The 15896-nt window shown below is 37.3% G+C and overlaps 1 protein-coding gene across 6 annotated transcripts; it reads left to right on the forward strand.

Moving 5' to 3' along the window:
* The first annotated feature begins 414 nt into the window (after positions 1-414).
* Positions 415-11890, forward strand: LOC106498566 (protein diaphanous homolog 2-like). Of its 6 annotated transcripts, XM_067304180.1 has the most exons (5): positions 415-583; positions 7182-7256; positions 8346-8456; positions 10578-10693; positions 11585-11890. In XM_067304180.1, exons 1-5 carry the CDS (start codon positions 563-565, stop codon positions 11748-11750), a joined length of 489 nt encoding a protein of 162 aa, XP_067160281.1. In that variant the 5' UTR covers positions 415-562; the 3' UTR covers positions 11751-11890. The 6 variants fall into 6 exon arrangements, 1 of the variants encoding a protein (XP_067160281.1); XR_010885541.1 differs by lacking the exons at positions 415-583; positions 10578-10693 and adding an exon at positions 593-789 and having other exon boundaries at positions 7182-7370; positions 11576-11890; XR_010885543.1 differs by lacking the exons at positions 415-583; positions 7182-7256; positions 10578-10693 and adding exons at positions 596-789; positions 7284-7370 and having other exon boundaries at positions 11576-11890.
* The last annotated feature ends 4006 nt before the right edge of the window (positions 11891-15896 follow it).

The raw sequence follows: 15896 nt of genomic DNA on the forward strand, positions 1-15896 counted from the left end.
CAAAGGGATTCTCTAACCCGCAGAAATAGTTCAAAAAGTTTCTTTCATCATTGCAAACAACGAGCAGGTGTTGAAACTGCAGACACCCGGGACCGGCGTTCCCAAATCCGTGTGGGATAAAATAATGAAGTCTTTAGGTTGTGTTAACAATCTCAGCTTTTGTTAAGGCACCAGTTATCCACAGCGCCCAGGTATTTCCAACGCACAGCGCAGGGGAGCACGCGCAGGCCAGGCGCCTTCAGGCTCCCTCTCTGCGGCGGGGGCAGGTTTGGCCCAGGCCGCCCCGGAGCGGCCGCCGCCGCCTGACGGGAGGCGGGCGAGCACCGGCCTCGGCTCCCCTCCCCGCCCCGCCGTGCGCGGAGCCCTCCGGCCACATCCGGCCCGCTCCGCCCTGCCTCGCTTGGGGCGGCCGCTCTTGCTCCGCACTTCACCTTTCCGGCGGGCGCGTCTGTCCGCACCCCCGAGCGCCGCCATTTCCTCGACGGGCACCGCCGACCCTCCCCGCCGCCCGGCCCCGGCCCTGGAGGCGACGCGCCGCCGCCTTCGCCCTCCTCAACGGGGCATGCGCGGCGCGGGCGCGGAGGTGCGCGGCGCTGCTGAGGCGCTGCGGGAGCGTGGGGAGCTCGGCGAGCCCGGCGGCCCTGGGCGCGGGCGGCGGGAGCGTGGGGAGCTCGGCGAGCCCGGCGGCCCTGGGCGCGGGCGGCGGCGAGGAGCCGCTGAGCTCCGGCAGGGCGAGCGCGAAGCGGGGCGGCCGCGCCGCCGAGGAGGAGCCGCAACAAGCCCAGGCTGGTGAGCGGGCGGCGGGCTCCGGCGGTCCGTGCGCCGCCGCGGGGGCTCGGAGCCCTCCCGGGAGGCGGCGGCGGCGGCTGGGGCGGCGGCTGCGGGCCGGCGCCGCGCGCTCCCGCGCTCCCGCGCTCCCGCGGCCGCTGCCCGGCGGTGCGGGGCAGGTGCGGGCGCCGCTCTTCCCAAGGCCCTCCTTAGGACTGTGGAGCGGGACTCGAGTGCCTGCAGGTTTGGGTTTTCACTTACTGTGGCTATGCTCTTTGGTTTAACAGGAGATATTTCTACTTATAAACCTGGTAACTTGGAGCAATAGGTGCATTTTAAAGCTAGTCTTAGCACTGGAGTGTGTCTCAAGTTATAAGCGCAGCAGCAAAAACAGTGAATAACAGCAGTGTTGGTTATTAATTGTTTACTTCTGTTATTTGCATTTGCTTGTTTTAACTTTGCATTAACTTGCTTTAGCTCAGTTCTCTGGTGGGAGTTAAAGTAATGGAGTGGATGCTTTAAACTTATCTGATGTTTTTTATTGAGTGGAATACTAATTACAGAGTTTTGTTTACTTTCTGCAAGGTTTTCCACAGATGCTAGTAAAATTAAGTTAATACCTAAGTGGTTTCACCTTGTGTTCCTTTCATCAAGCATAGTGCAGGAGGGCCTTGGGAAGCTGTTAAGCATGAAAACTGCATTTCTTTATTCCTGAAAACTGAGTTAGAATGTGTGTGTGCAGATGACATTAAATTGGTAAACGTATGAGGAATAAAGAAGCTGCTGAAAGTGCCAGTTATTTAAGAGGATGACAGAAGGCCAGAATACTGAATAACTTAAGATCTGTTTGTATTAAAAGTGACCATGTACATCTTAACCAAACATAATCAAACATGATGTCTTACTTTGTTATATAGTATTCTTACAAACAAACGTATACTTTCTTGTGCATTCGTAATACAGACAAACTTCTTACATGTAAACTAGCTAGGAAAGATAGTTGAAGATGCCTACAGAGAAGTCATTGAAAAAATTTTGTGTAGTGTGCAGATGCAGAAAAGTGCTTCTATTTGAAGCCATGGACACAAATTTAAATTTCTTTTTAGCAGAGGAAAGCACTTTGTTATGTAATAACTATCCAGTCTTAAAAATCAAGTGTGAAATGAGCTCAAAATTGCATTAAGCAGACCGACTATTTCCATTGCGTGTTCTCTTCAGTCATTCTAGAATCACTAGAATAGACTTAATTTTTTTCATTACATTTAGGGAAAAAACATATTAGAGTAATACTCGAGTTCTTATGCAGTCATACATGCTTTTGTTTCTTGAGGAAATTGTTACAGCTAAACGAGAACATGGATTTGAATAGTGATAGGTTATTTGAATTAGATACCTTCTGAAAAATAACCTTGCCTTGAGATAAAGTGACTACCCCCTGATTATATAGTTGAGTGAATGTATTGACTGGGAAAGTAGATTTATTTTGGACATGATCTGCACAAATTCCGTATAAAACAAGTTAAACAGAACCTCCCTCTGAGGAAGAAAAGGGATGGGCTGAACTCAGGTGTGTTCTAAGCCCTCGAGGCAGCGTGAGTGAATGGACAGCCGGATGTATCAGTTATTGCTATCCTCTTCCCAGGGAAGAACAAGACTGTAATCAGGGGGAAGGCTTCATCCATTATATAAAAGAATAATCTTGATAAATTTTGCTGACTTTCATCTTGAATGAGGAATTTGTTCAGCTCAGGCTAGCAATTTCTTTAGGCACTCAGAGAGCAACCTTACTTGTACCTCATCCCAGTTCTCTTCACCGTACACATAAGATTAAGGGAGTATTTGGAACTTCTGTAAGAAAATCCTTGGTATTTGTACAAGTGTGAAATAGTCACTGAGTTTGTACCTAAAGCATATGAAGAGTTTGGTCTGGAGATTTTCTTGCTTCAGCTTTGCAACTTATGATTCACCAAGTTACAATTAAGTTATGTAGATGAATCAAAATCACTTTTTCAATTTGAGAGAATTTGTGCTAGAAATAGTTTTCTATTAGACAGTTCTTAGGCTGAAGTTTATGTGCATGCACAAAAAAAGTGGAAGCAGTCTGTATTAGAACTCCTAATTCAATATTTTCTGCTTTGGGTTGTTTTGAGAGTCATTCAGGTCTAATATAATATTGTTGAACTTGACAGACTGCGCGATTAGAATTTAGTGCCAGTCTTCATACTAATAATGTATAAACTGGAGTATTTTCCTAAGATTTAATGTCCTAGTTTGAGCACCCTGACACATCACTGCTGCTGAAAGAAGTGGTTTCATCTTTTTTTCCCCACATCATTTTGTTTTGGCACAGGGACTGGAGGTAGGAGTGTGTGTTTGGTGTTTTTGTTGTTGTTTTTGTTTACAATGAAATGGGTGAGGAAAAAATAAATTATTTTGGTAATGAATCATCTGTTCTTATGCCTCTACTGAATATAGGCAGGTATGAGATAGGAATGAGCAGCTACATTCTTAAATTGGTTTGGCAGTGTGCTTGTTCTGCAAAATGAAGTTTTGTTTAAAGATAAACCTCTTACACTAGGGCAAGCAGAAATTTCCCTGACAACTTTAACTTAGTCTGTGTTTGTTAGCCCTTAACTTGGATGATGTTTGCTGTCCCTTACACTTCAGTATGAGGTGAGAAGCATGTGATTCTGTTGGGTTTGTAGGAAACAGGTAAGTGCCTGAAAGCATTGGGTCTGATTCAGTGTTGTTATTGTAGCTAAACTGAACCCAAACTCTTCTCAAGTGGTTCTTCTGTCCTAGCTGAGAAGATGAATCCAGGCTTTTTACACAAGTTCATGGCAGAAGAGCAGGAGACAGTGGTCACAAATTGAAACAGGGGAGATTCTGACTGAATATAAACAAAACCAAACAAAAAAACCCCACTAATCATTCCAAGGATGGATAAGCATTTGAACGGGTTGATCAAAGACATTGTGGAACCTCCATCCTTGGAGGTTTTCAAGACCTGATTGGAGAAAGCCTTAAGCAGCCTGGTTTGAATTTGGTGTTGACCCTGTTTTCTGAGGAGTTTGGATTAGAGACTTGAGCACCTTTCAAACCTCTGTGATTCTATGAATCAATTCTCGAAAGAGGAGTTAAAACAAAATTTGCAGTTCTGCCTAAGCGAACACTGCTACCTAGAAGTTAATATGATTGGGTGTGGTTAGAAATGTCTCTTTTTTTTTTTGCCTAACTTTATAGTGTTATAATGTATCTTGTTGGTTTGGTAATAGCATAAATAGAAATATTTCTGCGCATGTGGTGGCTAGTGCCAAAATACTCATGAGCTCTTAACGTTTATCCTAAAAGTTTTGGAGATGCTGAAGGGATGCTCTACTCCCTCGCAAGTTCAGTTCAGGTTTGTGCGGTAATTGTTCAGAGTGATAGATACTCCACAGAGCTGCCAACTAAATTTCTGAAAGGGGTGATTTTGAGTGTGATGCTATTTTTAATAGTAGGTGGAGAGAAAGATCTTGTATACCATGAAAAGCAAACTGTTGGGGTTAAGAGAAAGCTTATTTAATTGGAGAGCAAGTAGATTTGATGATTCTTCCTAAAAGGAGCAACTCATACTTTGTTTTAAAAGTAGAGATTACTTATGCTTCTTGTGCAAGTCTTTTAAACCCTGAGAGCTTTGAGATGAATCACAAGCTAAAGACTCTGATTCTGACTAATGTGCCGTAAGCTTGTGTCAGACAATAGGATAAGTTTTTATCATTTAGCTTAAATACAGAGGTTAACTGTGTGCTTGGAAGAATAGGTTTCCCAGTTACATTACTCTTAAGTGGATGAGTTAACAAATATTTTAAATTAGGTGTCAATAGTATCACTCACTGTCAGACAGGCAATGTGCTACAGGACCTGTATGCTTGGCGATAAACATCCCATCATCATCTTTACCTCCTCAGGCTATTTGATGTCATTCTCCTGTAAAGGAATGATACGTCCTTTACATGTCACTTATTTAGATGGTTGTATACTGCATAAGCAAACTTATCAGTCTGTGTTGAGCAGAGATGTTGGCAAATGAATGAATCATTACATTTGAGACCATAGTGTGTCTAATAGCAAGTTGGTGCATGCGTGCAGAGGATTCCTGGGTTGCTTCAGCTGTGTGCTTGAGTAAAAGATGGGTTGAAATGCTTGTCTTTTAGAAGAGAGTCTCAGTCTTACTAGATCAAAGTCAAGTTATTCTAGTAGGTGAAGTTAGGCTAAGGTGCAATTGTTATCGAAGAGTGAACTTGATGCCTTCTGGAACTTTGTTTATGTTGCAGAAAATGATATTGGTATTACAGCAGGCACTAATTCTAGTATGGCAGAGTAGGGCATACTTGGTACTGATGTTTAGCTGAATGCTTTAGCTTTTAGTGCTAATTGATACTGATACTGTTTAGATGAGATGATAGATACAGTGATAAGCCTAAGAAATATTTAGATTTTGTTTAGAAAAACAGGACTGTTTTCTCATAGTATTGCTTTACTATACTTGTGTAAAAGTGGTAGTTTTTAAAATGTTGCACGGTGTTGTCATTGCTGTACATAAATCAGTTTTAGCTACTCATTGACAAATAAAATACACTAAGTATAAGTATTTTTAGTGATTTCAGCTCTAGTCCTTGTGAAGTAAGAGCTGTCAAACATTACTTTTTAATAAACATTTTAATTGACTTAAGGTAGAAAATGTTTCAGAAATGGATTTCAAAATGCGGTCAAGGTTCTTCGACGCCTGCAGCGTGTGACGATGTCACATGACGTGTTTATCCTGTTTGGACAGCAGCAGATGTTGGTTTTAGAATTTTTGATTTTTAGAAAGGCAAACTGCTATCAAGAAAAGTTTGTGAATATATCATTTGCAGAACTTCAGCTACTTGGAGATTTTATAGATAAAGGTATCTATTTTAGGCTATAGATTTATATGTAGAATTTTCGTGTGGAGAATCTAAAATGCGTTGATCACAGCTAAATGCTGTGATTTTTAAAAGAATGGAAGAAGAACTCAAAGTTGATGACACTTGTGAACTGACAGAAATTCAGAGATTTCCTATGTTATGCGACCCCTTTCATGCATAGGAGGAAATATAATGCAGTATATATATAATATGCCCAATATAATGTGTATATATATGTATATAGTTTTTTGAACACCTTGTGGTACTGACATTCTTAATACATGATGGGGTCTCAGGGTCTTCCCTGGCTGAGAAAGAGAAAGAAGCGTGAAGCAGAAATAGTTCAGAATAGATGCTAATATTAATAGTCAAATATGTCTGGTGAGATTTAATAGCACAGGATTGGTCAACTCAAGTATGCGGAGCTGGGATGAAAATGCTGTCAGGTCCTTCAAGGTTGTTAGTGGGCTTGCAAAAGGAAGGAATATTTGAAAACTGTTCTAGTTCAGCTGCTTTTCTCTAGTTTTCTTTAATGTAAGGTCTTCATGACTGATTTGCCAGGGTCTTAAACAAACAAAAACCCCTTTAATTACTTCACAGCTCTGTTTCGTAGAAGTGGTGTAAAATGTTAAGGCATAATTAAGTAGAAGTGTAACAAGTGCCTGCGGTCATAAAGACTCCAATCGCATTTATTCTGAAAGAGCTGTTTGTAGCAGAGCTGAGTGCTTCGTGGGTCCAGGTAGAGAGGGCTGCTGCTGCCTTGTTTAATCTAACGCAGTCAGGATCGCAGTGCGAGGATAAGGCTCACTATCAGGTTTTTTTGGCAGCAGGGCTTGCTTAAACAGTCGTCATGCTGATCTCTGTGCTAAACTCACTAAAGTCTTTGTGTGGCAGTGTGACAAACAAGATCAAAACTGATCCAGTCAAAAAATCCCCTTTATTTTCTTCTCTTTGCGGATTGTTTACTGGAATTAATATGGCCAGAGTTATGGCAAACTGGAACTCTTCCTTTTCTATTGGCTTGTTTGAGTTCATCCCTTAGTACTATTAAAACACCATTGTGTCTGCTTTTCAGCCCTCTTCTGATGGTAGCTGCTTATTTGGACATGGTGTGAAAGCAGCACAGTGCATGCAAACTGGTAGATCTGAGAAAGATTTGTTATGGCAATTGTATTATATTGTAATCTATATGTTAATATAAACCATGAATTCATCTGACTTGTAAAAATTGAGAAAATACCTTAGAAATTCAATTCAGGAACAAGTCCCCACATGGAAAACGTTGTAGGATTTGGTACAGCTACTGAAGGTAAGGTATTGAGTCACCTGGGTATGGTGGTATTTGGTTTTAAAGGTGTAGTGAATATTGTAATATCACCACTGCGCCTTCACTGTTAAATAAAACAAAAATGCCCTTGAGAGTTTGTAGTAGATAAAGGCTCTTCCTATGTAAACAGGAGATTATTTTTGAATTCGTTTCAGAGCCTTTTTGTGGATGGGGGCAGGGGAGGAGAGAAGAGGAAGTTCAAGGTGATGCGAGTGACAGGCGGCTTCCTTGTAAGGTTTCCTTCTTGATCCTTTCAGTGGTCCACAGACTAAACCGCTGGAGACACAAGGTGGTGGTGGTAAAGGTCTTGGGCATACTGAATATGTGATGCACGTTCGCTGCTGGTAAGTGTCCTCATTGTAGCGTTATCAGATATGGAAGACATCACCCCCCACCCTCCTCGGCCACTGACCACTGCCCCGTTCTGACATATCACGCCCCCACTGCTTATTGCCTCCCTGACACTTATCACTCCCTCATTCTGGCATATCACCCCCCCCCCCGCCCCGTTAGGTATCGCCACTCCCACTATGTATCACCCTCTCCCGGGCATCTCCCCCCCCCCCCATCAGCCCCCAGCCACTTATCACACTACCCTTCTGACATATCATGCCCCACCACCACTTATTACACCCCCCTCAATATCATGCGCCACCCCCCCCCCTTATTATTGATTTCGTCTGCCTGTTTCAAATCAGTTAAAATGTACAGCTGTTCAGTTAAAACATTATCCTGTAGCCTGAGACTTCAGGCATTTTGCAAAAATGCTATGTAGGAGTAGAAGGTACACACCTGGTGATTTTATTTTATTTATTTATTTTTTAAATCTCCAATTACTGCAAAAGCAAGTTTCATTCCAAATTTGAGAACACTGAGGAGGAAAAGAAAGAGTAGTAATGTGGAAATGTAGCATGGGAATAACTTTCTGAAATAAGGCTTGGTCCTTTACAGGTGATACTGTACAATTTTGAAATAGCAGAAGCACTTGCAATACAAAAGCAGAACAGTATTTGATATTGCTTATACTAGCTGAAGCCAGATGTTATATATATGTGAAATGTAATAAATTTGGTACCACTGTAATTATTTTTCTGTGTGTCTGTGTTGTAAAACATAGACATACCATATAGAGGTTTATGTGACCACAGTAGATGAAGCTGTTCTACTTGTGTTCTGAAGTTTTGTTATGTTTTTTATAGCAATGTCCATCTCTTGACATCTGTTTTTATAATTTGAGTAAACTGAAATAGTCAAAGACAATAAATATTTATTTTCATTACATTCTTAATAAAAGTTTTTGCCTTTATTTCTGATTATAGGTAGCCTGTATGCAGTTCATCAATGCCCTTGTTACATCTCCAGAAGGTCTTGATTTCAGGATACACTTGAGAAATGAGTTTTTACATTGTGGGCTGAAAAATATATTGCCTGTAAGTAGTTTGTCTGTGTATAGAAACTGATTGCAATTAACTGTCTGTAGTTTTTGAAAATAACCAAACTGTCTTGTTGAAAGCAGCGCCAGTGAAAGGTTGGGGCTTGGGAAGGTCAGACCTAGAAAGGACTATCAGTCCAAATCTACTTTTGTTCTGCATCGCTGCAAATAGTTTTTGTTACTTTCAGCTAGCAGTTAATATGTGGTAATGTTTTGAAATGTAGCAATTTTAGTTTGTGTATGCTGTCAAAGTATAGTGAAGAGGGTGATTTAGTCTTTCATTAGTTGTGTAGACCAGAATGGCAGTTAGGATCAAGTCGGTATATATTAGAAATTGAATTAGAGTAATCATAAAATTAGACAGAATGAGTGCAATGCCTTAGGAGTGTCATTGCAAAGGTAGGTTTTTCTTTTTTATATACCTCTTAACCAAGAAACCATTTTGATGACTACATCAAGAATATGTATAGTTAAGGTACTGAGCATTTTGCCACAAAAGTTGTGAGAAAATAAACAGTACCTGCTTATTTTTGTCTGAAATAGTTTATACTCTAACTTTCAAGGTACTAGGTTTTGCATCATCCATATTTGTCATGAATAAAAACCTTTAGTTTTTAGCACATTGAAGTTTGAAACTGTTACTGATTTGTGTGTGTCAAATTTTCTTAGGATATATTTGTGAAACTTCAAGTTTTATATGATGTAGAAACCTTAATATGATCTGCTGGTTATATTTGCTGCAGAACATCTGAAAGCTTAAAGAGCTCTTAGTCTTTTTTTTTTTTTTCTTAGTGCAAGTTAGTCTTTATACAATCACTAAATATTTCTAAAACTTAAGAACTGGGGGGGGGGGGGTGGATGGAGATGCAAATAAACCATACTGTAATGATTCATGATAGAAAACTTAATAGAATGTACTAACATCCAGATACTTAAAGTTTAAAAGCAGTTAAGATTTAGTGATGATAATCTTATTTCTAAAAAATTTTGAAGAGCTATTGTGTTGAAATTCTCTCTCTAGTCAGTAAGGTTAATTATTTAATATTTCATGAAAGCTGTAATATCAATTAAAAACAGTCAATGCTATCTTGCTGTTTGTTCTTAATATATTGTTAATTTCAACATATATATTGAACTCAGATCATTAATTCTGCAGGGAATGAATGTATAAGGTAGAGGAGTGTTTTTTGCATTACACAGCAACTTTCTTAGTGATAAAACATATTAAGACTTTTTATGCTCTTATCTGTGCTTAGGGGAAATTTTTCAAGCATTTTATAAGTGAGTGAAAGTTTCTGGAATAAGAAAGATTTGGGAAGAGGATCCATAATTCTTGGTCTCTTTCTCTGTCCAAATACAAAGTACACTTCTCTGACTTTCAAACACTAGGATCAGTATGAGTTCCACTTTTTTCTGAATATATACAATTAGCGTCCAGTTGTATATGTCCAGTTCCAGGCCAATTTTCATTTAAAGCATGGAGTGCACTCCCAGTAATGGCTTTTGAACTACTGTTGCTTTTTGTGTGATGTGCCCAGTAGGAAGCTAAACTTGCCTCTTAAATATGTTGGAGAAATTATTCTGTATTTCTTATAAGCCACACTTTTTTTTTTCCCACCTCCAAATACGAGTTTATTTTGTTCTTTACTTCTTGTGTAAGTATTTCTGAGAATGCAGTATAGATGTTTTTATGCCATGATCTAGATTAACTTCTAATAACAAAAGTTGTAAGCATCCCTCATTTGCACTTCTTTAGCCTTCTTTAGTTGGCTTTCCTTGGTGTCTTGAAATATTCTTACAAAATGTTTTTTTAACAAGAACTGACATTGACAAGACTGAATTGTCTACTATGTTCTGTTAAGAGAACTCTATTGGAAGGTTTTATGTTTCTTTTACAGCTTATGCCTGCTGTATTGGCTGACATTTTTGCCTTTTTATCAGCTGTGCAATAAAATTAAAAAAAAATCAGAAAATCAGTTACAACTTATTCTTTTTAAAACATGTATTTTCTGCTCAGAAGGTTAATATAATATATTTTGCAGATGTAATCTTTGAAGGGGGGAAATTGTTGATTTAAGTAAAAGTGGAAAATTAAGATACGCTATGCCTTGAAAAATAGGACTTGAAAGATAACAAGAATGAAGAACTTGATATTCAGTTGAAAGTGTTTGAAAACAAAGAAGACGACTTAATTGAGCTGTCACATTGTCTTAGTGATATCGGAGCTGAAATGGAATATCCTTTATAGAAATGGTGTTCTAATGTGTTGATTAATAGTTTTATTAAACCTAAAGTAGCCTTCTGTACATGCAGCTGATTGTCACAATTACATATCTTTCTAAGGATTTTCACAAGCAGATTTCATTCCACTTGTTTTTGTTAGAAATTTAGTTAGAAGATTAGTGTCTGTATTGATAGGTTTCTCTTAAATGCAAGTTATTAGGAACTGAATTAATTTTTCATAAATATCAATTATTAAACTAAATACTCTGTTGGTTTATAATACATAAAGATGTAAAATTACATTCAAATTTTAAGTCTGAAATAAAATGACAGGTCTGATAACTAAATCAGAACAATTTTTCAGGTGGGTTTTGAAACAATTAAGATGTATGCCTTCTGTAGCTGTGAAAAAGCAGTAAATTTCAAGTTATGTGAGTCCAGAACACTTACATGACATTGTCTGAATTTGAAAAAGTGCTAGTTAGTACTGAAGAAACAGAGAAACGTGGGAATCAATGAAGGGGGTATAAAATCAGTAGCATGTAATATTGTTGTTGCATTACAGGACTTCTGGGAATTGTCGTCTTTAAGAAATTAAAATGATTAACCAGTGTGCTTTTTGCCAATAGACAAGCTTACTTCAAAATAAAAATGAAAACTGTGTGAAATATGCTTATAGGATTTTATGATAATGAGTATACATTGCAATTTTTCTCAGTAGTTATGAAACATGTTTTAATTGTTTAACAGGGAGCAAAGGTTCTGTGGGTAATGGTAATTGGAAAAGGGTATTTACTAATAACATTAGTAGTTCAGAATGTTAAAGGGTTTTATATTAATTATATGAATGCTCATGTAGGTAACTTTTCTAATTCTTGTGCATTTCCTTGACAGTTTTTGCACTGATATTAAGGAAGTATATCATCTGTTGTATAATATGTTGAAAGATACACCTTCTGAAAACTGCTTCCTGTCAATTCTCCTACATTTTCTTCTCATCAGGAACGATTATTATGTCCAGGAGGAATCATCTATCTTGGTTGATTTTGGAGTGAGGAAAAGGGGATGAATAGTATCTTTAACAGTGTAAAAGTACTGCATACAAAATCTTGTTTTGAAAGACAGTGCTTTGTTGTAAAGAGATGATAAAAATGATTAATGTGTGAGATGAAAAAATTAAGAGTTAAATAAAAACTGAGAAATCTTCAATGTTTTTGTTACATGTTTTTGTAATTTGAGTTTGGAACATCACCAGTTTAGCTTTCAGGGTTTTCTGCTCAGAGCTTTATGCTATGTGAAATTGAGATGTAGTACCTTGCACTGGTAAGACCTGATAATTTTGAGCACAGAATCCTGTAGTCTTAGAGATTCTTGATGTTGTAGTATAGAGATGTATATCAAACAATTAAATTAAGTTTTTGATTTACTAATTTGGTAAGTAATTGAATAATGGAATAGAATTCAGTGTATTGAGAATCTGCTAAATAATTGCTTTCTGTTTTATTGTGTATTGTCTGGCACAGTATAAACTAAAAGTAAAATATAAACTAGAAGTATAGTATATTTTGTGGAATTTCTCAATTTTTTCGGATATCCCTTTGAGAAACTGACAATGATGTTTTATTAGCCAACATACAAATAAGGCTTTTGATTGGAACCTTTTACTGGCAATTGTGTAATTCGTATATCGGGAGTTATAGTTGGCCTTTCTTCCTCTCCTGGTTGCATACATTATTATTCATGTTCTCATTATCTTGTAAAATGTCAGACCTCTGTATTACAAGATAATAGAAGAATGCGTTTCACAGATAGTATTGCACTGCATCGGAATGGACCCAGATTTTAAATGTAGAGGAAGACTGGATGTGGATCTTACCCTATTGGTTTGTATGCTACAATCAAATTTACCTTTTTCTTTGCTAAATTGCATGTTTTCCTTTGTGTGCTTCTATATAAATTTACATTGCTGTGTGAATTTTCTGAATTTTCTGGAAATATTCATAGAAGTTATGAATATATTACCAAATCAAGCTCTCTAGCCTTTAAGAAATGACATTGCTGAGGCTTACTTCTCCAGCTTTATCTTGACTTCTATCTGAATCTTATCTTAATAGCTAGAAATCACTTGTTCAAAACTTTATGAATTTATGATCTGTTACAAATCTTAAGATTTAGATTAGCATTAATTGTTAATGGATTTATAGTTCTTACATGTTTAATTCTCAGAATATTTTCCGTACCCAGTTTTTAAGATTGCTTAGTAAGGTAAACTGATTAGTTGAAGCACTGGGGGACTGTGGATTCACATGTTGTTTGGGGAAGTATCAGATGAATAAGTATCATACCATCATGCAAATGACAGTTATCATTTAGAAGTATGGATTTTTTTTGTTTTATTTTGGGTTGTTTTTTTGATTGATGGAATTGACTGCTTTCTTGAAATACAGTGCCATCCCTGGAGCAAATACTTCATATGGGGAAGTATTATTGTTTGAGAATATCTTCATTTAGTAAAATATTTCTGGCAATGTGACAAAGGGAAGAAGGAAGATTGTTGTACAGGTTGACTTTTGAAAAAAATTTGCTTTTTAGAAAGTACCTACCTGCATTCTCTTACTCGGTTATCAAGTGTTTAGGTTCCTAAGTCATCTTACTTCAGTTTCCACTGACCTATTAGTTTTAGGGATAGCTGGTTTGTCTCTCTATGCTAGTTCCTATTTATAATATGCAATTAATCATGTTTACCTCAAATGTTTTGAATTTTGCAATCCATGAAAAGTCAATAGAAATGGTTCATATCACTATTCAGTGAAGAAATCTGCTTTACAATCTGCCCATGTTTTCTTTTAGAAGCCTACAAAATAACTATTGAAATAAGAAAATGCTTTTTAGACTTCTAATGTTAAAGGGGAGGCTTTCTGATTTAAAAACCCTGTAGGAGCTGTCACTTCATATTAATGTTAAACTCTACTTTTTCATCTTTTATTTAGTAGTAAGTTCATGTAAAAGAGAAGGGCAAAAATCATCACATGCAAACTCTAATCTCTTAGTGAACAGAACAACTCTGTAAGGATTTGTCTTCAACTTTCCTGGTCACATGTTCTCACCACTTTTTTTATATTTACTGATTTTTTTTTTTTTTGATGATCAAAACAAAAAGTAGTTCACCAGCTCTTTGGTCAGATCAGCCTATTAGTTCATTGTGGTTGCCTAATTATTAGTCAGGGTGATGACAGGAATGCATAATTTATGGGAGACACTAGTACTGCACTTTTTGGTACTTGCTTACAGTATAGATTACACACATTGTGAAATCGCACATCTGTAGTATACTAGAGACCAGTCTGTTAAATATATAATGATTTTTTTAAAACAGTATTTACATTTCAAACTAACTGAATATTATAGTTAAGCAGAGAAAGTAATGCAAGTGCTTTGTGATTTAATTTTTTTTTTTGTCTGTTGCTTTTGTGTCATGGGATCGTAGCCTAATTGAGGTTGGAAGGGACCTCAGAGGTGTGATGTGTTTTACATGACTTCTGTGTGGTAATTATGTAACTTTAGATGCATGTGTGGACAAAGCTAAAGTAGAAGAAAGTGAAGGGAGGAGGAAAAAAAAAAAGCTGCAGAATTTTCCAGAAGGTATGTCCTATATCATTAATGTTTTAAAGTAGGAGATAGAAACCTGACAAGAACATTATAGATTTGTTTCTCAGTAGAAGCTGAGAGAGAGCTGGGAAATGGTGAATCTCACAGACAGGATGTTCTTCAACAGTTAATAGCTCTGTTTTTAATCTTCTGCAAGGCTCAGGTTTCAGCTTGCTCTGAATTCAAAAGCTGATGAGTAATGTTAGTTGTATATATCCTGAGTCGTGGTATTCCTCTGTTATAGATAATTGATGAGAAAAATTCCACTTGCTGCTATTTTATATTCTCCTGAAATATTTTAGTCTGAGTTAAATGTCTAAAGTATAAAAGGACTGGGGGGAATAAGGTTCATAACTTTTCATCTAGCTCTAGTTTAGAACTCAAAGGAGCTTACTAAAAGCAAAGTTGTTATGTATTTTGAAAAATCATGGAGTCTTTAGGCACAGAGAGATACGCTAACATAAAATAATGATTTATTTCCTTATGATGTGTCCATAATATATTACTCTCCATCATTAATTTTTTTAAATTTCCTATTATTCATATGTTTAGGAATCTTACAGTGCATTCTGGGACATGTTTTGCTAACAATTTTATCCTTCTGCAGCAGCTTTTATATTAGGAACTTGGTAACTGAGTTTGATTTCAGTCATGGGATGTTTTAATTCGTTACTAGAAAGAGGTTAGACCTTTATTTCTTTAGGAAGAATTCCAGCTTAGTTTTTTCTTGCAATAAATTTTTTGGGGAGGTATTTCTGAAGTAATTGATGCTTGTCTTTCTGCTTCATCAGTGTTGGTGTTTGTGCATAAAATATCTGGATGCAACATGCTTCCTCAGGTTACTTAGATAATTTTTAATCTCAGTTCATCATATCCTGTCTAAGAATATGAAATGCCGAATGCACTGTATTAGCTGCAATATTACTGAAGTTCATATAGCAGAGTGTTGTGTACAAAAAGTATTCGAATTTTTGATGTTCACTAATCTGGTCTAGGAAGTCTTTTCTAGGCCAAAAGGCAGTACATATTCTTATACTGATTACAAATTTCAAACAAAGGGATGAGTGAAGGCATTAGCTTTTCTCTCTTTAATATTAAACATGGATGTCATTTTAATAGGAGTTATTAGTGTCCAAACTTTATGGAAAACGAATTGTTGTGATGTTTCCCTGGCACAGTCTTTAACATAATGTGCTTTGTTAGTGGCAGTCAACGCATATTCTTCCCAATGATAATTCCTTAGGCTATAAAAAGTTTGAATCTAGCATAATTTTTTCTCCAAATAATTGTTCATGTCCTAACATTACTTTTGTATGTTTTGTAGAAAGCTTTCTATTTCAGAAGGTTTTGTATGTGAATTGCAAAGGTGGAAATAACTGTTGTATGTATAATATACTGTACACACCTTTCAGACTATGCATGCAAATGAAGGCTGGTAACATCTATTTTTTTTTGAACTCTGGATCTCAGACTGTAACTTTCACTAAAACAAATATTACATTTACCTATGAGACTGTAGAAAATTAGTGTAACAAAACTCAATGAGGATCACCCTTACTCCTGAGTC

Source organism: Apteryx mantelli, chromosome 13 (genome assembly GCF_036417845.1).
Source record: "Apteryx mantelli isolate bAptMan1 chromosome 13, bAptMan1.hap1, whole genome shotgun sequence".
In the NCBI taxonomy this organism is placed as follows: Eukaryota; Metazoa; Chordata; class Aves; order Apterygiformes; family Apterygidae; genus Apteryx; species Apteryx mantelli.

Bases quoted from the DNA above. Each gene is read 5' to 3' on its own strand.
- LOC106498566 (XM_067304180.1), top strand. From the start codon at position 563: ATGCGCGGCGCGGGCGCGGAG. The intron at 7,257-8,345 runs GTAAGGTTTCCT...TTCTGATTATAG, and splicing joins GAGTGACAGGCGGCTTCCTT to GTAGCCTGTATGCAGTTCAT. The intron at 8,457-10,577 runs GTAAGTAGTTTG...CTTGAAAAATAG, and splicing joins GGCTGAAAAATATATTGCCT to GACTTGAAAGATAACAAGAA.